A 20,467-nucleotide genomic window follows, 5' to 3' on the forward strand; every position below is an offset into this window, starting at 1 on the left:
TGCATTTCAGAATATGTGTCCCCCAGAAGCTCTGAAGATCCCTATGGATGTGTAAAAGGATGGTGTGCCCTGGCCTGCACCAGTCTCTAGCACCTTGACAAGTTCTACCAGTACAACCACCTCAAGGATCCAAGATGAACGTGCCATCGGAAGAGCAATGGAGCCCCAGGCACGCAGTCTGAGAGTGCTGCCCACAAGCTTGAATAAAAGTCTGCTAATTTTTTTGATTCTGCAAAACAGAGAACTTCAAATTTGTCTGTGGAGCGCAGTCAGACCTAGTGACTGCTCTTAAACTATTTGAAAGAAAAGACATCTTCTCTGTCTCTCCCTTAACTCACTCAACAGGCCCTGTCTCGGCCTTATGTAACAGTGCTGCCTCCACTGACAAGAAAGAAGGCAATAGAAACAAAAAAGTTCATACCTCGTTCAAACTTCAACCTCTTGTATAACTCAAACTGGTCAACAGGAACCAAACAGGCAATCTGAAATGAGAAATACACAAAATAAGCATTAGAAATAGAAATTTTAAAAAGTTAATAAGCACTATGTTCTACACACCCGTTTTCCTGAGCTGGCTCTTAAATTCACCTCTTTGTTCCCGCTTGCTTTCAGCACCATGCTCCCCCATACCCTGACTTCTTCTCCAAAACTTAAAAAGTCACTCTTAACCTTCCCTAATTCATCCACACAGCCCAGAAGTTCAGCCCATGTCTTTCTTACCATGCACAAGAAAACCTTCTCTGTGGATTCCATATTTACTTCAGGCTTGCCAGTTTTATTTCATGTTGGTTTAGTGTAACAAAGAGTGACATGTTGCCAGCCCTGGAGACTGCAGCACGCTGTTCATGCACAAGAATACAGCTCAAATGAATGGTTCTTCATTTATGTCTCCCAGTGTTAATGGCAGGGGTCACTTAGCTCTCCAGAACTGAAAGCAGTCTGGTTTCCATTTTTTATTCATTTCATTTCAAGTTTGGGCCAAGACAGCTAATGCCATTGCTGCTGAAATTTGCCTTAGACACAGAGCAGCCTATTGGGAGCCAGACTGAAGTTAACAAATTTAGTTGGCATAGACAAACAGGCTTTGCTGATACATTCTACACATTACCGTAATTAAACTAGCAGCCTAAAAGGCTAAATGCTCTAATCTCCAATTAACAGTCTACATAAGAAGACCAAGGGCCCTATTTAAAACTAATAAGCAAACCTGCATACCGGGTATGGAGGGGTTTAAAAGAAACTTCACAGGCACCTCAGGAGTCACGTGTTGGTCAGATTCAGAATGTGGGATCATTCTCTTAATCTGATCCATTTGTAATATTGTACCAGCACTGGAAATATTTTTCTCCTTTACTGAAAACAAAACTAGACTAATATAAGACCTGAGACCTGATCATTTGAAGCACTGTGAGACAGTGTAGAACTGACAGCTTCAAAGTGACACACTTTCAAACCTCACATCCAGTATCCAACCACAGTCTGTTCAGATTATTGTAAAGGGCAAAATTTGCCCTCTGTGAAGTGGCCCTTGCTGTCCTCCTTGGTTGTGAGGTAATAACACTCATGAGAAGAAATCCAATATATATTCAGTATCATGCTGTGAATACATTTTCTTTCACAGTTGGAAAAAATAAAATAACTTTGTAGTATAAAATACAAAATAGCTTCATTAATATCTCAAATCAATTGGACTTGATTGCACACAACTGTATTTTGTAGCAGATGCCTGGATCATTTCTTTAACCTAAGCCAGAGTAGTACAAAAAGGAATCCAAATTATGTCAAGATTTAATAATTTTAAGATTCATATGGCTGTAATTAATTAATATTTAAAATTAATATGACTGTAAGACACAGAGATTTTTCTGGGAAACTTTTCACCTGTTCGTCAAAAGTCATCTGAAACACTCTTGGAAAACACAAAAAAACTAAATCAAATGAGTATAAAGAGTGAAGTTTAGCAATTTCAGCAATGACACATAATTTCAGTTTTGCCCACTCCTCCCCAGGGCAGCTTAGCATATAAATAGTTTGGAAAATGAAAAGAGTCATCTGTATTTCTCTAGCTGGGTAAGCACTGGCAACTACTTTAAGTTTTCCTTCATTACAACTAAATTAAAACCGTGAGTCTCAATGCTGTAAGAGCCACTTGAGTGAATTGTTTAGTTGGCCGGGGTCCTTCTGTACTTGCTTTTACATTTAACAAACAGTTTTTTCAAGAGCAGTTCTATTGAGCCCAGAATTTCCCATGTATTAAAAATCAGCCTTTTTGATTACAGTGGGACTGGAGTTATGCATCTTAACGCAGATTTCAATAGGAAGCAGAGGCAGTGCTGAAAGCTTCCCATTCTCCTGGGGAAAACTTGAGTTTACTATGCCAGCTTTCCCTTCCCCACTGGCTTCACTCAGCTCCACTTTTTCCTATGTATCCTCTTCATGGCTCAGCTTTCCCCTCCCTGCGTGCAGCTCTGGGCGTTGAACACACGCAGCCCATCACCTGTGCCACTGACTCCCACAGGCTTGGAAAGACCAGGTCCTGATGGCACCCACACATGGGTCAGCCTGAGAGGTGCTGAGCCAAAGCCCCTCACAGATTTAGTATCTTTAGGCATGAGGAAAACAATGCACAAATTCCCGCTGCCTGAGTTCAATGCCACATGAAAGCTGTATACGCAAACTTAATTGAAAAAAAAACCAAACGGGAATATCAGGTCCCCATAAAAAACCAGCAAATCCTTTCCTCAGTGAACTTTTAATCTCATTTATACCTAAGAAAGAAGGACAGTCCTAAGTGCAATAAGGGGATTAGGTGTTTATCCCCTCCTACTTGGCATCAGTCTAAATGCTTATTTCCAGACAACTTCTCAAGCCCCACCTGGGCGTCCATCTATCCCAAACACCTCCTCTCCTGCACAAGCACTCATGTCTCTGGGCTGGTCAGGGCATGGAAATTTCGTGAGGCAGCCAACCAGCAACCCAGCAGATGGCAAAGAGCCAAAAGAGAAAGACCATGAGCATATCAGAAAGCAGGCAAGCAGGCTTTGCTTATTCTATGCTATGAAATTATTCAATGTAGGAAGAAATGCTAGAGGACAGGTTTGAGGAACTTTTTTTCTTTAAAAAAAGTACTGGGGGTTTTAATTTAAAAAAAAAACAAAAAAAAAAACAACCCAGGCAAGAACTCTCCTCTCCTGAAAATGTCTCGATTTGAGACTTACGAGGTTGTTAGGAGTTGAAACAAGTATTCAGATTTTCCATACCCTATAAACAATATCTGCAGTTAAAATACTCTTGCTATACAGCACAAGAACACACAAGACCTATTGCTAAGAACAGCAGCATTCATCTGAAGTAAAAATATCTATGGACAAAAGCAAAATTTTGAAGGCTTACTACAAACAAAGGGTCCCAGCTGGACCCCCGTCAAGCATCCAAAAAGATCGTGTCATCAAATGTATCACAATAACCAGGGTCCCTGCTACCACGTGATACCAAAGAGCAAAGAAAGGAAATTGAAAGGGTTCAAAATAATTTGGTTAAGTGTACACCAGGGCAAACTTTTCCAGGCAGTGCAGTAACCAGGATGCAAGGAAGAAAAACTCCCCTGTTTTTAAACACTGGCTACCACAGTGGAAAGGGAAAATCACTACTCCACCTATTCTCGGGCTTTCAAGAGAGATGCAAAGAGGCAATCAAGCAAATTGAATAGATCTTACTTCCTTTCACACCCGTATGAATCAAACCTTGATAATGCCAAGGGAGGGACGTTCAGCAGGACAAAAGCTTCTCTCCTTCTCACTTTAGCAGACAGGCAGCAAGGGGAAATCCTGTCCTGGCAGCAGAAGTTTGCAAAGGGTGGCACTGCCCACCTCTGCCAAAGCCCCACTACAGAGGAACTGTCTTGTTTTACAAGGAGTGTAAAACAGTTTCAACAGGGGCTCTGGTTTGCTTTTGAAAGGGGTATGAGAGCTCAGTCTCTTTATTGTTAGAAATTACACCCACAACTTTCTTCGTCAAGCTACCATGCTCACTAGAGTCATAATGAAATACTAAATTATTCATGTTCTTCATTAAGGAGCTCTTCTCTTATTTAGCAACAAATAAAAACAAAACCAAGGCTGTCTCACTTGTTCCCCTAGGTTTTATCTTAAAACAAGTAAATAAGAAGAACAAAATTTTTCATTTTGACCCTGAAAAAGATAGGTCAGTCTGAAAAATTTTCTCACATTGCTTCTCATTTTACCATTTCAATCTCTTCTGTAGCAAACCATAAACCAATTTTGAAATTAAAAATAAAACTGATATTTTGAACTGAGTCCCAGTGGGATTTTGTGTTTGGCTATGTATGGAATATAATGCAATTAAGAATTCTGAGATCTGGGTTACTGTCCTATTTCAGCATTGCTTTACAAAGTGCTGACAACCCTCTGTCAGGTTAGCACTGGTGTGGATCACAAATTTACACAGACAGAGGGACAACAAGCAGATTCTGCACTGCATGCAAAGGTAATTCTTGACAAACTTGAGAGCCCAAATCAGTACCTCCTTTACTGACTGCTGCACAGTTTTAATCCAAATCAGATTATGTAGAGATGGATCACTGTATCAATGTTACAAACCTTGGAACAACACGGGAATCAGAAACAGCAAAGCACAATGCCCTAGATATTATCCAAGTGAGTATTGCAGTAGAAATCCCTGTATGCAGTGGAGATTTACCCTGATTCACAGCTTACACTGGTGACTGGATTCACACCAAGGAAAACCATTTCAAACCATGATAAATTACCCTTTATTTAGATTAGGGATTTTAACTGGTCCAATTAAATCAGGGCAGCAAGTTCCCAAGAGAGACAGGAATATTCTAGACAGAAGAAGTCTGCGTGTTTAAAGAGAACTGCATTACCATAAGATGTTCTTTCTACCTTCTGCTTCCAAGAAGAAATCCAAATAATCTTTGTTTATTGTACCATTGGAGCTTGAAAGGGCAAACATTTTGTTTAACAAGACAGCTTTTAAACTTTCCTTGTTTTGTGTAACCAGCTATTTGAAAGAGTCTGTAGCCAAAACCATTGCCTTACCACCACCACCCTTCGTTTATTTCTGCTGAAAGACAGCTATGCTACAAGCAGCTGCTACCTAGATGTAACAGGTCAAGATATGACCCAGGATTGCACTTGATTTCAAGCACTTCAGTGGAACAGCTCCTTCTGTTTGATTGCATTCTTTGTCAAAACAAAAAAAAAAGAAAAAAAAAAACAAAACTGCTGGGGAATATACCAGTTTCAATTAGATTTTGTTGAAGGAAAAAGAAACCCAAGCCAGAGGGTTTCAGAAAACATTTTTAAAGTACTGAAAAGTACAATATTCTAGTTCAAATGACTTTTCACTTTATGCATTTTAACAACAAAAAACCTGGAACATTTTTTTCTAAGGTCCAGAGGGACCTCAGAAAGGAAAGCCTTAATTCCCAACATTTCCTATGGTCTATGAATAAGCAGTTTACTCCCCAAGCACCGATGAAATATTCAACTGTTTTAGAGAAACACATTCCCTACTATTCACATTTGCTCATTTCTTCATGAGACATACAAGAAGAAATTCTATTCTGTGTTGAAATTGTTAACCAGAGTTTTTGCCTCCCTCCATCCCCCAAAGGCAACAGAAGAACATGAATCAGAAGCAAGGCAAGAGCTCTGAAAATGCTCTAGTAATTTAGGACCAAACTAGACAAACTCTTCAGAATTTTACTGAGAAAATGAACAGTAAATAGACAAATTAATTCTGATTTGTCGAAATGAAGACAAACAGGCCACTGGAAAGCACTGAAAGAATGTTACACACCTTGAATAAGGACCTTGAGAGGGAGAAGAGGAACTTTCATAGCTATACTGTGTTCATAGCTATACTACATTATAAATGCTTATAAGCTTTGTTATTAATTGTTCAGTTTCCTTATTGAAGAAAGCTCAATCCAAAATGCACTGAAAGTCAATTAAGAGGTTTTCCTTCACTTTAAATTATGCCTAAATTCATCTTTATCTCCCTTTTGCAGGCTATGGTAAAAGGCATTTTAAAAAGCAAACAAAAACCTGTTTTAGCTAATATAACAAGATGCATTTAGCCCAAAGTATAGGAACCAATTTAGCACCGTGTCCATGATAAATCCAGTTTGAACTGCTATTTTTTCTCCAAACTTCAACAGTACCTGATGAGCAGCAGTCACAGCATAGTCTGAAATGAACATGACATGAAAAATACACCTTTTCAAAACACTGACATTATCTTAGAGGAGAAAAAAAGGACCTTTTATTTTTGTTTTTCCTCACAGTACAGGCAACATGTCATTCTTCATACCACAGTCCTGGTGAGGAACCTTGTCCTGTCAGAAGCCAGAGACAAAACATCCAGACCCCTCAGAGGTGAGAAGCCTCATATTTTTACGCCAGGAGTTTGAGAGTTTAAGGAATAAATTGTAACTCTAAACAGTATTTCCATGCCAAACAATAGCCCTAGTTAAGCACATTCTGTATCATCTGATAAGGTTTTGCTTTTTTAAGAAATAGCTTTAAAAGGCCACATTTTCACAAAGGACAGCCTTTATTTATAGAGGAAAAAAGAAAGAAATACAGAGTGTTCATATATATAAATCTGTAGTTTACATACTGTTCTTTTAGTCTGTGAATGGAGTCATTCTATTCTTTCTGTCATTACTGTTTTTTCTGGGTGGTTTTTTTTTTTTACCTTAAAGAAATAGGTATTTGGTAAAATACATAAGCAGTGCTTTTAACCAGGTTGGGGATTTGTTTGCTATTCAAGCAGAAGGTTTGTGTTTCAAGCACATCGCCAAAAGGGAGTATCAGAACATTCAGTCATCCACAGGACACTAATGCACATTTGGGCTGTTTAGTCATTCTGCTGTCAGCCCAAAAAACACCCAAGGATTAGGCCAGTGGTCCATTAATACATGCTCCTGGAGTGTCCTTTACTATTTCTTAATTCCTATAGCATTATAACCCTGGTTGAACAGAGCAGAATTCTTCCTGTCATTTGGTAATTATCCCTTAAAAATACATTTTTAGTAAAGGCTAGATGCCTCCAATCTGGTGCAAAGGGTTGGAGAACATTGCTACACCCTCTGTATCTTTTCAGAAAGAGGAGGAAAGGAAACAGCTGGCTACTTTTCACAATAGCTGGATTCAGCCAAAAAAAGGCTCCACCATATGCCTGTACACCATAATAACCACAGCTGAATGTCCCATGCCCTGATTCAACTAAGCACAATATTTCAAATGTACGCTGGAGAGCAGATAGAGAATTTTTTCTGGAGAAGAAGTCTCTTTTGGTATCGGGAATCACACTGTCACTGATGGCATTTGAGTAGGATTATATACTTCTGCCACAGTTATGACATCTGTATGCACAGGGCTCAAGAGAATCCAGAAGACAAACTTCTCTTCTTCAGTTCAGGGATGGAGATCTAATTCTCCTTCATTTTATTCCTGCAAACAAATGCTGAGAGAATGCACAAAACCAATCAAAATCCCGTAGCCATCTTATTTTTCCTGGTTGCTTTGTTTTTTGGTTTTTTTTTGTCCTACTTGTATTGTCAGGCCCAGCAGGGACATTCCTGCCTCAAAAAGCAGGCAAGCAAGCATCCCTTGGGCATATCTCAAGAGACACATTCCACATCTCTTAAGATCTACCAAGTGTTGTGCAGGTACCTTTCTTTCCATACAACTATACAGCCCTGCATGATTATATTGGACTGCCAACTGGTTGTTGCAGCCCAAGATCAACATACACAAGGAAATTCTGACCTTGCACACCATCAGTCTGAGTTCTTGCTATTAAGAAAGATACAAGAATTTCAGTGTTGGCAGATGAATCAAATCTGACCGAACTGACAGTCTAATGGAGGCTCAGCAATTCTGGGATACAGGGTATTCTGGTTAAGTCACCTGCATGGGTAATTCAGAGGATGTCCAGATGCCAAGGGAACTTCTCCCCCAAGGCACAGAGGGAGGGGAAAAGGAGCAAAACTCTTTAAAAACATCTGTTTGTTTCTATCTCCTCTTGTCAGTCAAGCCTCTTGCCAAAAGTTCATTAAAGGTAATTAAAGGGAGGAAAAAGTGTACAATTATCTTTATTATTATACAGATAAAGTAATTCAGGGGATATATGGTAAAAAAAAAAAAAAAAAAGGAGAGAGAGAAAGAAATAAGTATGAGAAGTATAGATACCTCTGCTTCTTGTAGGGTCCCATGGTTCAAGCATACCATGTCTGGACATGTGATAGGGGAACCACAACCTTCTTGAATTGCCAGCTCCATGTACTGTTTTAGACACTAGAAACAAGTAAAGAAAAGAAAAAAAAAAAAAGTTATAGCCCACATGTTGGAAACAACCAGATGTCAGAGATGCTGTGCAGTTCCCACCTTCACCACCTTAATTGGCTGTCCTGAAGCTGCAGCACACAGCAAACATCAATTATTATAAGCGTGAATGCTACAAGTCATTACATTGGAAAGAATGCAACAAAGAACAATTAATTATGCATGACTTCATCTGCCGAGCACTGCGTTTACCTAAGTCAGCAAGTCAGACCTCTCAGCTGTAACAACCCCTATGCTCTGCTAAACTGGGATTGGAGGATTTGGCAGGGGTGGGTGTCTTTTATCCTAATTAAACAGGCTTTCCACCTTTCTTTTTTCCTCTTCTGTTCTTAATTGAGACTCTCAGCCAGCAGTCTCCATTGTAGAAGAACTCATCTACAAAAAAGACACTACTGTTCTCAGCTGCACAAAAGGGGAAAGGGGTTTAGCACCTGGTTGGGAGGTTATAATCTGCCCTAGAAGATGTGGAGCTACCAGTTCTTCCTCCCCCTCAACCTCCTCCATAGATCGAATAATTTCCATAATTTATCACAATTTATCATCAGCCTTTACTCTATCCAAAGTCTATTTCCAGCAGAGAGTCCACTTCATGAATGTTTCCAAATTGTTCCATTACAAGAACAGCAGGCTTCCCCTTCAAGCTCATAAAGCCCTCTATTCTCCCCACCCTTTATCTGGCATGCCAGTTTCAAATATATTCAACTTCGCTTTATAACACATATTATAGAGTTTTCAGTAAAATCACAGTGCAAAACTCATGCCAAAGAACACTGCTAGAATTGTTCCTCCAAATTGCATAGATAAGTAAGGTCACTTCTACATAAAACAAAACAGCAAAGTCTCTTCAACATAATGGCAAAGCATACAATAAATTGCAAGTCACCATTAACAAAACAACAAAGCCTGGACTTCTGACAGATTTTGGTATCAGCTTGCATAGTTTACTGTAAGTGAAAATAAACATATGTTATGAAAAGTAGGACTAATGTAGTTTTTTCCCTACAGTTTTACATTTCATGCCCACGCAACAAACCCAGTACTGCTGACTTCTTCCATTATTGCCCCATCAATTTTTAAGAAATGTCAAAGTGACATATGGCTTCGAGACCTCTGTCTCTCTGCAAACTTTTGGAAGAGGCACGGAGTTCAAAAGCTAATAAATGAGTGATGGGGAAATCATAGTCCTTCCGAGTATGGAGGCCTTATGACTCTTCAAAAAACATTGTTTTATTTATTTATAGGCATGTAATATCCAAGTCTGTGTTAGTCTGGGCTATTCTGAGAAGGCCTTGTATATCGTGCTCTGATTAAAGAAATTTCCTCATTTGTATTTTTTATTGGAAAACTGATTCCCTCTTAACTGTCAGGATAATTAGGACCTTTACAAATGGAAATTATATTTCTTTATTATTCTGTCTCTCTATTGAAATGTCCACATCCACGTTTTGCTTAATTCTGATGAGCTATACAGAGATATTAGCCCAACCAAGTAGAATCATCTTAACTTAGTGGCATTTTAAATTAACTTACTTTTGATTTGTAAATATTTGAAGTGCATTCTCTTAGAAGAACGTTGGGATATAACCTAACTGGTAAGCTTTAAACATGTATCTCATTAAGCACTAATGTATTCAGATCCAGCATGCACCCCTATAAGAAAGCAGCAGAGCAGGTTGTAAGGAACTGATGGTGCGAGTAGTATGTGGGAGGCGAGGGAGATACTCACAGGTAAAAAGCAAGAAAGAAATCATGTCAGTCAGTGAAGGCAGTATTAGCTCCCTAGGGATTATCAACCCAGATTTAACCAGGAGTTATTCTTTTATTATTCCAACAGCAGTCTCACTGCCCTGTCCCATCTTCTCACCCACTTCTCCCAAAAGCATCCAGGCACAGTGCTTTTACAAAGTCGGTTTACCCACCGGATCAAATCACCTCCAGCACAGCAACTCCCTCACAGAGCAGTGAGCAGTAAACAGAAGCAGATACGGAGCCACAGTGGTGCCTGGGAGTGGACTCTGGTGACACTGGAGCTGCCCACATCTGCCGCCATGGTCTGGGCAGTGGTAGCAGGTGACATAGGGAAAGCCCAAGAAAAGCATGCCCAGAGCCCAGGGTGGCTCCCAGGGCCATTACTGATGCAGAAGGAGGCTGTGGGTGACCTTGTCCTGCAGCCCCAAATTCACTAAGCACTGAGCATTGCCCACATGCTCCAGCACGTATCACAGGAGAAAATGGGGCAGCAAGCGCTTACTCCCTGCACAGATTTCCTCCCTGGTTTGCACCTGTACCCAGCCTCCTCCACAAATAATGTAAACAGAAAATTCTGCCCTCAGAGTCCCTTCCCCAAGGCCTGCACATGCTGCAGTGTGTAGAGTGCACTTCTTAGATATGTGGGCAGAACCTCCTTACATCTCACTCCATCTCCTCATGGGAGACCTGATTACTTTCTGGATCAAGTCTCAGAGCAGCATTTGGTGAAGGGCAAATGCTTCCCTCCCACCAAAGCATTTAGGTAGCCTTAAATTCCTCAGCAAGCATGAGAGAACAACCTTTTACTTTTGCTAAGATCCTGGGTTCTGTCTCCTCTGTGGCGCCGCCTGATATTTAGTAATTTGTTTTGACAGCATGGTACAGTGGATTTGTATTCTGGGGGCAGCTCAGGTCAGGTGGGTACAGAGGGAGGACGAAGCCTGAGAAGCTACTGCAGGCCCAGCAGCAGCCCAGAGGCTTGATCTTAATTTAGACTCTCAGGACAGGAGCTCGGAGCGCTGACAATTACACTTCCGTACAAGGATGGCATGAAGCTCTTAAGGAGCTTCGATCCACAGTATAGATTTTGCAATCTGTTTCCATACGCAGCATCAAAGTACCAAGCCAGAAGAACAGAGGTTTCTGAGGATTGCTAATGGATCTGGATTCTTCTCTTCTAATCCTCTGCTTGGCTGTAGGTGAGCAGAGGTGGGCAACCAAGTCTTCTGTGGTTCTTTTAGAGGTTGCTGTGTTTTTCAACTTGAAAAGATTTTGTAATTGGGCCGTGCAGTGCCCTGGCTCTTCAAGTACTTCCCAGAAAATCTCTCTGTTAAATCATTTCTATAGATATGCAATCTTTTGTTTTGACTTTCTGTGCTTAGAGAAGGTGCTTTGGGTGCAATACAAGAAGGGCTTAAAGTTGCTGGGAAACTTGGAAGCATTTAGTATTTATCACTGAAGGATTAAGCTTTTTACTGAAGTAAATACATGAATGAAGATGTGAATTTCCTGTTACCTCTTAGCACCAAAGAAACATTGGAAAATCACTAAAATTTTAAAATATGCCCTAACTTTGCAGCAAAACTCTTTTCAGAGGGGTTTTACCACTATTTACAGCTCAGCTACTAATTTAACTGCTTACTTGAGAAGTGGCAACTAAGAGTATCTGAAAAGATGCAAGCCAAAAACGTGATGAAAAGATGTTTCCATGTCTGTAAAATGAATCACGACTGACCTTCTCAGCAGTGTGTCCTCCCACACTTTAGAGAATACGTTATTACAGACATAAAATAGCAAGATTTTTTGTGCATTTTGTCTACAAAAATCAGTAGTATCTCAGGAATACTGCATACACTACATATGCTACTTAATTGCTCCTCAAAGGTAAGGAAAAATCAAGATGCTCTGCCTTCTGTGATACAAAGCGTTGCCTGAAAGGGTCTTAATCTTGACATCCAAGAAATTAGGAGATCGCAACACTCTCCCACCAATTTCCTGCAATGTGGTGACTTTTGAGCACAGAGATCCATCAGTGGCTGGAGTAGCCACAACACAAGATCTGTGGCTGACAGTGACATTAATGCCATCCTCTTACTTTCCATGGCCAGAGCCAGCAAAGTTTCCATGAATGTGTCACATAACCAAGGCAGAATGGTTGAAACAACAAACTAAAAATCTACCAAGGTCTTGCTGAACAGGTTAGAATCCTGCTGACTACAAATCACGCACTGGAGGTTTGATTCCATTATGTTCACCCCACAAATAAAAAGCAGACACCAATACAAGTACTTTTAATTCCCATGCAAGTGTGCTCTAATCAGTTACACTCAGTTTATTCAGATTTTCCCCACTGAGGAACTAGATCATGTACATATCTGTGTTCTGGGAAACATAATAAAATCCTGAGACATTCAAGCAAGAGAGATCAATTCAAATATGATAATGTAATTCCACTAGTAAAACTCAGTACACTTAACAGAATGCTTTTTTGCTGATCTAGCTTTGCAAATCATGTGTTGCTCCTGCTGGACAACTGAAAACTTTGGTCAAAAGAGGACTGCAATTATTTTTTTCTCTGCCTGAGATTCATAATGTATAATGACATTTTCTTCCACTAATTTGCTGTCTAAGTGTTTTGGGGCAAGATTTTTTTCCTCTTACGCTGGTTTTGTCATTCAGGCCATCACCTTCCTCTGTTTAATAAAACAAGATCAATACCCAGTTATCTACCTCATAAAATGCTACTCGTGAGTATCTAGTAAGTTAAGGCCTATAAAGTACCTGGATCAAATTATCCTGCAACATATATGTTTGGGTTTTTTTTCTTTCTTTTAATCTTGCAGAATTGGTAGGCAAGATTATGATTTAGCCAAATTCTTACAAATGCCCCAAGTACATATTTCACTCCTGGAGCTAAGGGTTTGTTGAAAGAGTACATTGAGACGTGATGGAATAATCTTTAAAAATACACTGAAAAGCCTATTTAAAAAATGCACAAACTAGTAATATAAAATATTCCTTCTTCAGTAATAAACAGAAGTGTTTCTATGGTCAGCTTCAAGCCTGAGAAAGAAAATTCTGTTCAGGATATTAATGGATTTTTCATTTCAACACTTCTGCATGCTGCTCTAACTTCAGTTTCTTTTTTTTCTCCAAAGTGGGTATTTTTAATATACTGCCCAAGAAAATTATGTTTGTTTGGTTATGTATTTACTCTGCAAAGGGATCATAACAGTTCTGCATTTTAACATAAAAATGAGTACAAAGTGTAACTTCAGTGTTATGTTGCTAGGTAATGATGTGACAAAGGCACTATATCCCTTTCACTGTGAAATCCGAAGTTTCTATTCAAATCCGCTTTCAGATAATTTATGTATCAAAGACAAAAGATGGATCTCAATCATTCCTACATACTGATTTTCAAGTACCCAGACATGTTCCATTGCCTTGCTCCTCTCCAACCTGCTTGCAGCTCTTCAGCTCCCAAAATGCAGCCTCAAGAGTTTGGATACAAAAGCAGAAAAGAAACCCCACATGTGATACAACAAAACTGAACTTCTATTATGAAAATTTTAAAAAATCAATAAATTTAAGAAAATTAAATCTTTATTAAGAAACATGGAGGGAGGGCAAGGAAGAAGAAAAAAACCACTGGCTTATTTTCCTGTCAAATGCCACCGATACTGCTGCCAGCCACTGTGTAGTGGTTGGTAGAGGATAAGTAAGGGTATTTGTCTTTAATTCAATTATGGAAAGGTAAAGAACAGAACTACAGTATTTCCCAGACAGTACTACAGGATCTACATTAAATGTGAAAATGCACAAAATGATTGAAGGCATCTTGCCAAACAAAAAGGTCTTTCCTCCTAACATGTAACTTGAAGATAATTTCCATTTCAAAAATAATAAGAAAAGCACAGCTCTCCCTCTTAAAATCCACAGGAATGATTTACAATGTTAAATCTCTCTTTCAGATTTGTCCTCAAAACTGTGTTTGTTTGGGGTTTGGGTTTTGTTTAGCCAAGGCTTTTTTACAAATTCCAGCTTTGAGGGCAGGTTGCAGAAATACTGTATATGGAGAGAATACTTAACTTTTCAGTTGACATTCCAGATTGTCTCATGATTCAGAACAGATGAACAGGTAGGCATTCAGTTTTTATTTTAGTTCTGGGCAGACATGGTTATGTACTTTTTTTACTCAGTAAGACATAACATTCATTTATTTCTTATACTATAGAAATGTTACCTGCTCTTCAGTGCGTACACAATCTAGCATTACTAATTTTGGTAAGACAGTTCACATCAGAGCTAAATTTAACCACCCAATCTACCCAGTATCTAATCAAATGTGTGCTAAGAGAAATATACCCCCCTAGACAGTACTCATAGTGCTTATGGCAGATATATATAATGTTTAATAATATGTTCATCATTGCTGCGACATCTGCACTTCTGCATGTTCAATCACCAAAATGGATCGGTCACTTTCAATGTGTGGTACTCAAACTCCTCAAGTATCTCTCCAAAGGTCTTAAAACTAGATGAAACAAGTGTATTGGCAATTAGCTTGGAGGCATTTGCACTTCACTTGGAAAAAAAAAAGTGAGCCTTTTCCAATTAAAGTTTTTAGAAACTACATGATGAAAATAGTCGTATCTTAATTTGCTACAGATAAATTTATGACAGGCACGGTTTAAAGTGAGAAACAAAATTCCAATGAAATATGCATATTGTCCAATCTCTATTTTAACTGCTAAGGACCAGATACAGTGATAAATTAATGGATAGAAGACCAAATGGATAGAAGATCAGGCCACATAAGAGCCAAAAAAGTGGGGAAATGCCCCTGTAGCTTCAAAGAACATACAGTCAGTTCATGGCTCAGTATGAGGGAAGGAATAAAATCACTAACAAGAATTTAATTTTGTCACAACCAAGTGAAAACACCAAGCAAACATGACAGTGCACAAGAACATAATTGCCTCCTCTTGGTCCACAAGCCCTTTTTTTTATGGGATCCTTCAAATGTACCTGAGAAATATACTGTCACCAGCTTTGTCTCAATGTATCTACCAGTGATGCTAAATTCTGCTCAGAAACACAGTCTGAAACCAATTTACTCATGGCCAAACACATCCTGGCAGCATTTCACAAAAAGCAGGAAAGGTTCCTGGTAATTGTTGCCATGAAGTGGTACCACCAAACAGAACAGGACCAGAGAAACTCACCCTTCACAAAATGCAACCAGCTGCAAATATAATTTTGCTTGACAAAAATCCATGTCAGGCCAAACCTGGCCTTACCACCAGCTACGAAACAGACATGAGCATGAGGCTTATGTCACAGTCTGGCTCAGTTACTGTAGCACACTGAAGCACTAGCAACTTACTTCACATCAATTTCTTCACTGGTTAAATGAACACCAACTGCATCGATGCAATGCTGTCATTAAAACATCAATTCCCTCTTCCTCCCGTCTTTCCTTGGCCACCATCCAGAGGCTGCCACCTCTACTGACTTTAGAAACATGCAGTCCCTATCCTGAAGTAGTATCCATCTAAAGTGAATCACATGCCAAGATTAGCAGGTGTAGGAATTCTCGTTTTTAAAACTTGAAAAAAAAATTATTCTGAGACATTTCAAATGCCAAGCTGGGAAAAAAAAGAATCCCAAATGTCAACACTTTCAAATGGAAAACAATCTGAGGTGAGCTTTACATAAAGTAAGTGGGGCATTGCAGCACAAGATATATTTAGGAGGAGGAGAAGGTAGTGAGTGTTCTGGTGCAGTTGTGAGAAGGTGTCTCATAGGACGAGGAGAAAAAGGGGAGAACAAACCCCTTCTTGAAAATGAGCACAAAGAAACAGAAATTATACTAAAGCCCAGTGTTGGCTAGATGATGGCAAATCCAAATATTCCCTCACTCATAAATTTTACTAAGTATTATTTCAGTGGATTATTCATACATAGTTGTTTCACTTAGCAGGTATCCCATTCTTTTCGCCATCTGCCTCCTCCTTGTCCTTGATCTACTCAGTCTCCTCTGCTCTCAGACTTTTCTGCTCATGTTTTTTTGTGAAGACCCCCCCACATTAATTTTTCCAGTTTTGCAGTGCTCCCCTCCACAATCTGAAACTTCACAGTGCTAAGGGTGAAATGTCACTATTCAGCCACCCAAAGGAGGCAGGACAATGAACAGCCGACCCTGGAAAGATTAAGGAAAGCAGAGGTGCCTTAGAGTGTCCTATAGACGAAGTACCAACAGAGAAACTCCTGTTTCTGTAAGAGTTTCTTCTTCTCCTCTAGTAAAAGCAGCTGGCAGCAGCCTCCTTCCAAGGCTGAAGCCCCCAAAGCCCAGGCAGGTGGCTTCCCGCAGTACCATGCTGTGCACAGCAGCAAAGGAGCCTTTTGAGCCCATGTCTAGACCTAGCCTTGTCACACATAGCCACAGCAGAAAATCTTGTTCTCCAATTGCCTTTGGAACACCTCCTACTTGTAGAAGCACAAGACAGCACAAAAGCTAACTGGGCTTGCATGCTGACTTCTCCTTTTAAGGCTGCATGAAGTTTAATCCCATTTGGACTGCATTGTGTGCACCAAAATAACAAACAGGTAGATCATCATGGTGTTTGTTTTGCACATTTTGTAACCCAGCTGCCTCACAAACTTCTCAGATGTACAAGACTCAACAAAGAATTTGCTCGGGAAAAAAAAAAAGGGTGAATCATGCTAGTTCTGCATAAACCTGTGCCAACAAGTTTACAAGAATAACATACTTGAAAGCATCCTCTGTTTTCAGTTTGTTACACATTGTCTTTGACATCTCAAACCCTGCGCCAGTAAAGAACACACAAGATAGATGGACATAAGCTGCTGCCTAACATTAATAGCAGCAATCCCATTTATTGCTCACCTGGCTCTCTTTGGGGCCCTGAAATGCTTAAGTGGAGGTGAAGAAAAGAGGAAAGACAAAACCAGTGTGCAGGGAGAAAACTGGTGCGCAGGGAGAAGCCAACACTGGGTTTTCTACTGACCCCTAAGACCATGTTTCTGCAACAGCACTGCACTAGTTCCCCCCTGTCACCACTGCCACCAGGGCAATCTTATCCCACCTGCTAAAACCTCACCTCCATGACTGCTTACAGGCTACAGACTCACACCAAGTCTTTTGTAGGGCTCTTGGTATTTCCAGCATTACTGTTGGTCCTGCACCCCTCCCTAGCACTTCCAAAGGTATGCAGTGCCAGACACCAGGTCAATTCTAGCCACGGGTATGCGAGATGTACACGATCACACCACTCACTGTCTCTTCCTGCCGCTTTCCCAGTTTCAGCCATGTTTTGAATAGGCAGGAGTCTCCTAGATGCACACTTTCCAGACAGTCTAATGAGTACCAAAGCCTGGGCAACACACAGTGCGTTATGCAAAGGCAAAGCGGGGAGAGTGGCCTGTCCATTCCTGGCACCGCCCCACCAGAGCACTCCTGAGTCTTTCCTGAGTGAAGCACTGCGAGAGCTCTCTGGGCAAGGAAGGAAGGAAAAGAGCAAACATTTATGAAACTTTATTAGAAATAAGTATAACATTCAAAGTATTATTCTGTAAGTGAATGAATCAGGAAGTAATTAATATTCATTTGCTTTGGACCCAGATGCACTAAAGTGCACTAAAATACTGTATTTTTTTAACACTACAGTAGTGTCAACCGACACGGTGTACAATTATTTCAAATACATATGTGAGCACCATGACCACCATGGGGGCAAAAACCTGAGGAGTTGCACATCCAAGGAAGAAAGAATTGCAACAAAAGGTAAATCTAAGGGACTGCTGATAAGTAGGACATCCCCCCAAATATACAAGGATGAGTGGGAAGACAAGGAACAAGATGAACAGTACCAGGAACAGATGATATCCCCTCCCCTTTTGGGAAAGGGATAAGTAAAGGTGACAAGGGGACCATAAAATCATGCAGCTTAAGCAGTACGTATATTGCTGAATATCCATATGTAAAAGTGTGCACCACAGCATGGCACTGGGCAAAGGTTTTATAGATACAGAAAATGAACTGAATAATATAGAGTTTAGTCCTCTAAAAATTCTACAGATAAAATATATCTCACATCCCTTCCCAACCTTCTTCAGAGATCAATCTTTCATTCAAAACTAATATAAACCCAAACACTATTAAACCAAGTCATTAGGCACACTAGAGCCATTTCCAAATTCTTGGGATGTGTAAATGTGTGCTTTATTTCACACTGCGGTGGAATCTTCTGCCAAGTCAAGACTGATGCCTCTTCAGACCTGATTGAGCTACCAAGTAAGATGGTAAATATGTTCTGCAAGGCATCTGCTTTTTCTGCTGAGAACAGAGAGAGTAAAAATGTTTACAGTTATTTGAAAAACTCCTACCCTACTAGCAACATTCCACCAAAACACAAACATACACATTCTAAAGCACAGTTTACTTACTTTGGCTAGAACACAGCTTTTATGGGGTATTTTGTTCATTGCAAGAGTTTCTAAGCTGAAAAAAAAGCTGTACACAATTCTAAGTAGTTTGAATGCCTTGGTTTTACAGGCTACAAATGGAAAGGAAATATAACCTCACCCCCACAGATATCTAAATAGTAACAATTTCCAATTATATTCCACAGCCACAAATGCTGTGAAAAATAATCATCGTTGCAGCATCACCATTACAGTTAGGAAGAAAAAAAAAAAAAAAAAAAAAAAGACCTTGCATGTAACAGAACAAAAAATTAACAAAAGCAATGGTTTCAGCTTATTGGAGCAGAACCTATTATGTCCATGTCAAGCTCTTTTCTATTTCACATTTAATACTACTCCTGGTTCTATAAAATTACCTTTAGTGACAAAAGAATAAGCTATACAAGCTGAGAACACTGGTAGCTGAAATACTGCAAAACTGATTGGTGCTCAACCCCATAGCTCACAGTGGATATTCTTACCCTAAAAATCTTACTTAAGTGTAGTGTGAAGGTATCTCACCCTGGCATGGGTGAGAGGAAATTTAGGGCATGGCACACCAGTAGAGCTGCTGTAGGCTGTGCCCCAAGCAATCCCCCATGCAAGTCCTGACACTCCGTGTCAAGCTGCTCCTGACACTGCTTTTTTGGAGGCTGCCCAAAAGTGCAACTCATATGGCCTCTCAGAAACTGCTCTGGCTTCAAGACAGAAAGCCATGTAGCCAGGTTAAAAGTTTCCAGAGCCCTCTTTTGTTACTGGATGCAAGATCTACATGCCTGGGCATGCATCAGCCCAGACACATCCATCGGGAGGACGTCGGGACACAGACAACAGTCAGACAAAGGCTGGACTTGGAGCATAAACTCAATTGAGACATATTATGCCCACTGAAATAAATAGAGCGTGTCTAAAGGCTTCTCCCAGCTGCATTCGGGCTCACTCGTGGCTGGCTCTTGGTTCAAAGTCAGCGAAGTTTGTGCAGATGCCAAATAATTGTGACTGCACCCTGCACGTCACTGCCACAGCACTGGAGCACCAAGTTCACAACAGATTGCTCTTCCTGATGCTGGCCAGGGAAGGAGTGTATGGATGTGGTGGCAGCTGTGGCACCAACAGGGGACATGTGAGCACAGCAACATCCCCAGCCATCCCTGAGTTCTCCCTTTGGCCAGCATCCCGTTGGAGTGCAGAGTCCAGTTCTGCCTGGCACAGTCCTCAGCAGCCCACTCTTCCCTAAGGGTTACTCTACCCAGCTAACACTGAGGTTCATGTACCATTAATGATACTAAATCAGACACTGAGTTCTTGGATAGGAGTGGGACCACTGTAAAAGTATCAACTTCTGCACTTTTCTTTTTTCATATTTAAAGCATTGTCTTTTCCTTTTAGGTATGCGGTCTCAAAACTTTTATTGCAAACTAAAATACAGAAATGCTTTGTGCAAGTTGGTATGGAAAACAAACTTCATTAAATTCAGGCTGAAGTGCATATTAATCAATCTTATCCTAGTTTCTTGAAACACACAGCTAGATTCTCATCCTGTTTAAACAACCCTGAATTCAGTATAAGTAAAGATATTCTCACCCTAGCTGGCTTCACAAATACCAAATTTCTTCATGAATTCAAACAATCAGGGGTTTTAAAACTTAAACATACTTTCTTGATGCTTATCCACAATTTGTTTTTAAAAAATAAAACCAAGTACCTTTATTCTAGAGTTAACCTCCCCCCCCGCCCCCCCAAAATAAAAATCAAAACAAGCAAACAAACTAAAAAGAAACAACAAAAAAACACCACACCAACATCCTCCTTCTGACCCGTTTTCAGGTCAG

General features: G+C 40.1%; 1 protein-coding gene across 1 annotated transcript in view; it reads right to left on the minus strand.

Annotated features, from left to right (window-relative positions):
- The window catches only part of RNF144B (ring finger protein 144B), a 52,216-nt gene that overhangs the window by 14,385 nt on the left and 17,364 nt on the right, over nt 1-20,467 (minus strand). The window contains exons 3-4 of the mRNA XM_058832213.1: nt 8,244-8,348; nt 422-482 (exon numbers count right to left, since the gene is read on the minus strand). Coding sequence (XP_058688196.1) covers nt 422-482; nt 8,244-8,348 — 166 coding nt within the window. The remainder of the gene's footprint in view (nt 1-421; nt 483-8,243; nt 8,349-20,467) is intronic.

This window comes from Poecile atricapillus, chromosome 2 (assembly GCF_030490865.1).
Source record: "Poecile atricapillus isolate bPoeAtr1 chromosome 2, bPoeAtr1.hap1, whole genome shotgun sequence".
NCBI lineage: Eukaryota > Metazoa > Chordata > Aves > Passeriformes > Paridae > Poecile > Poecile atricapillus.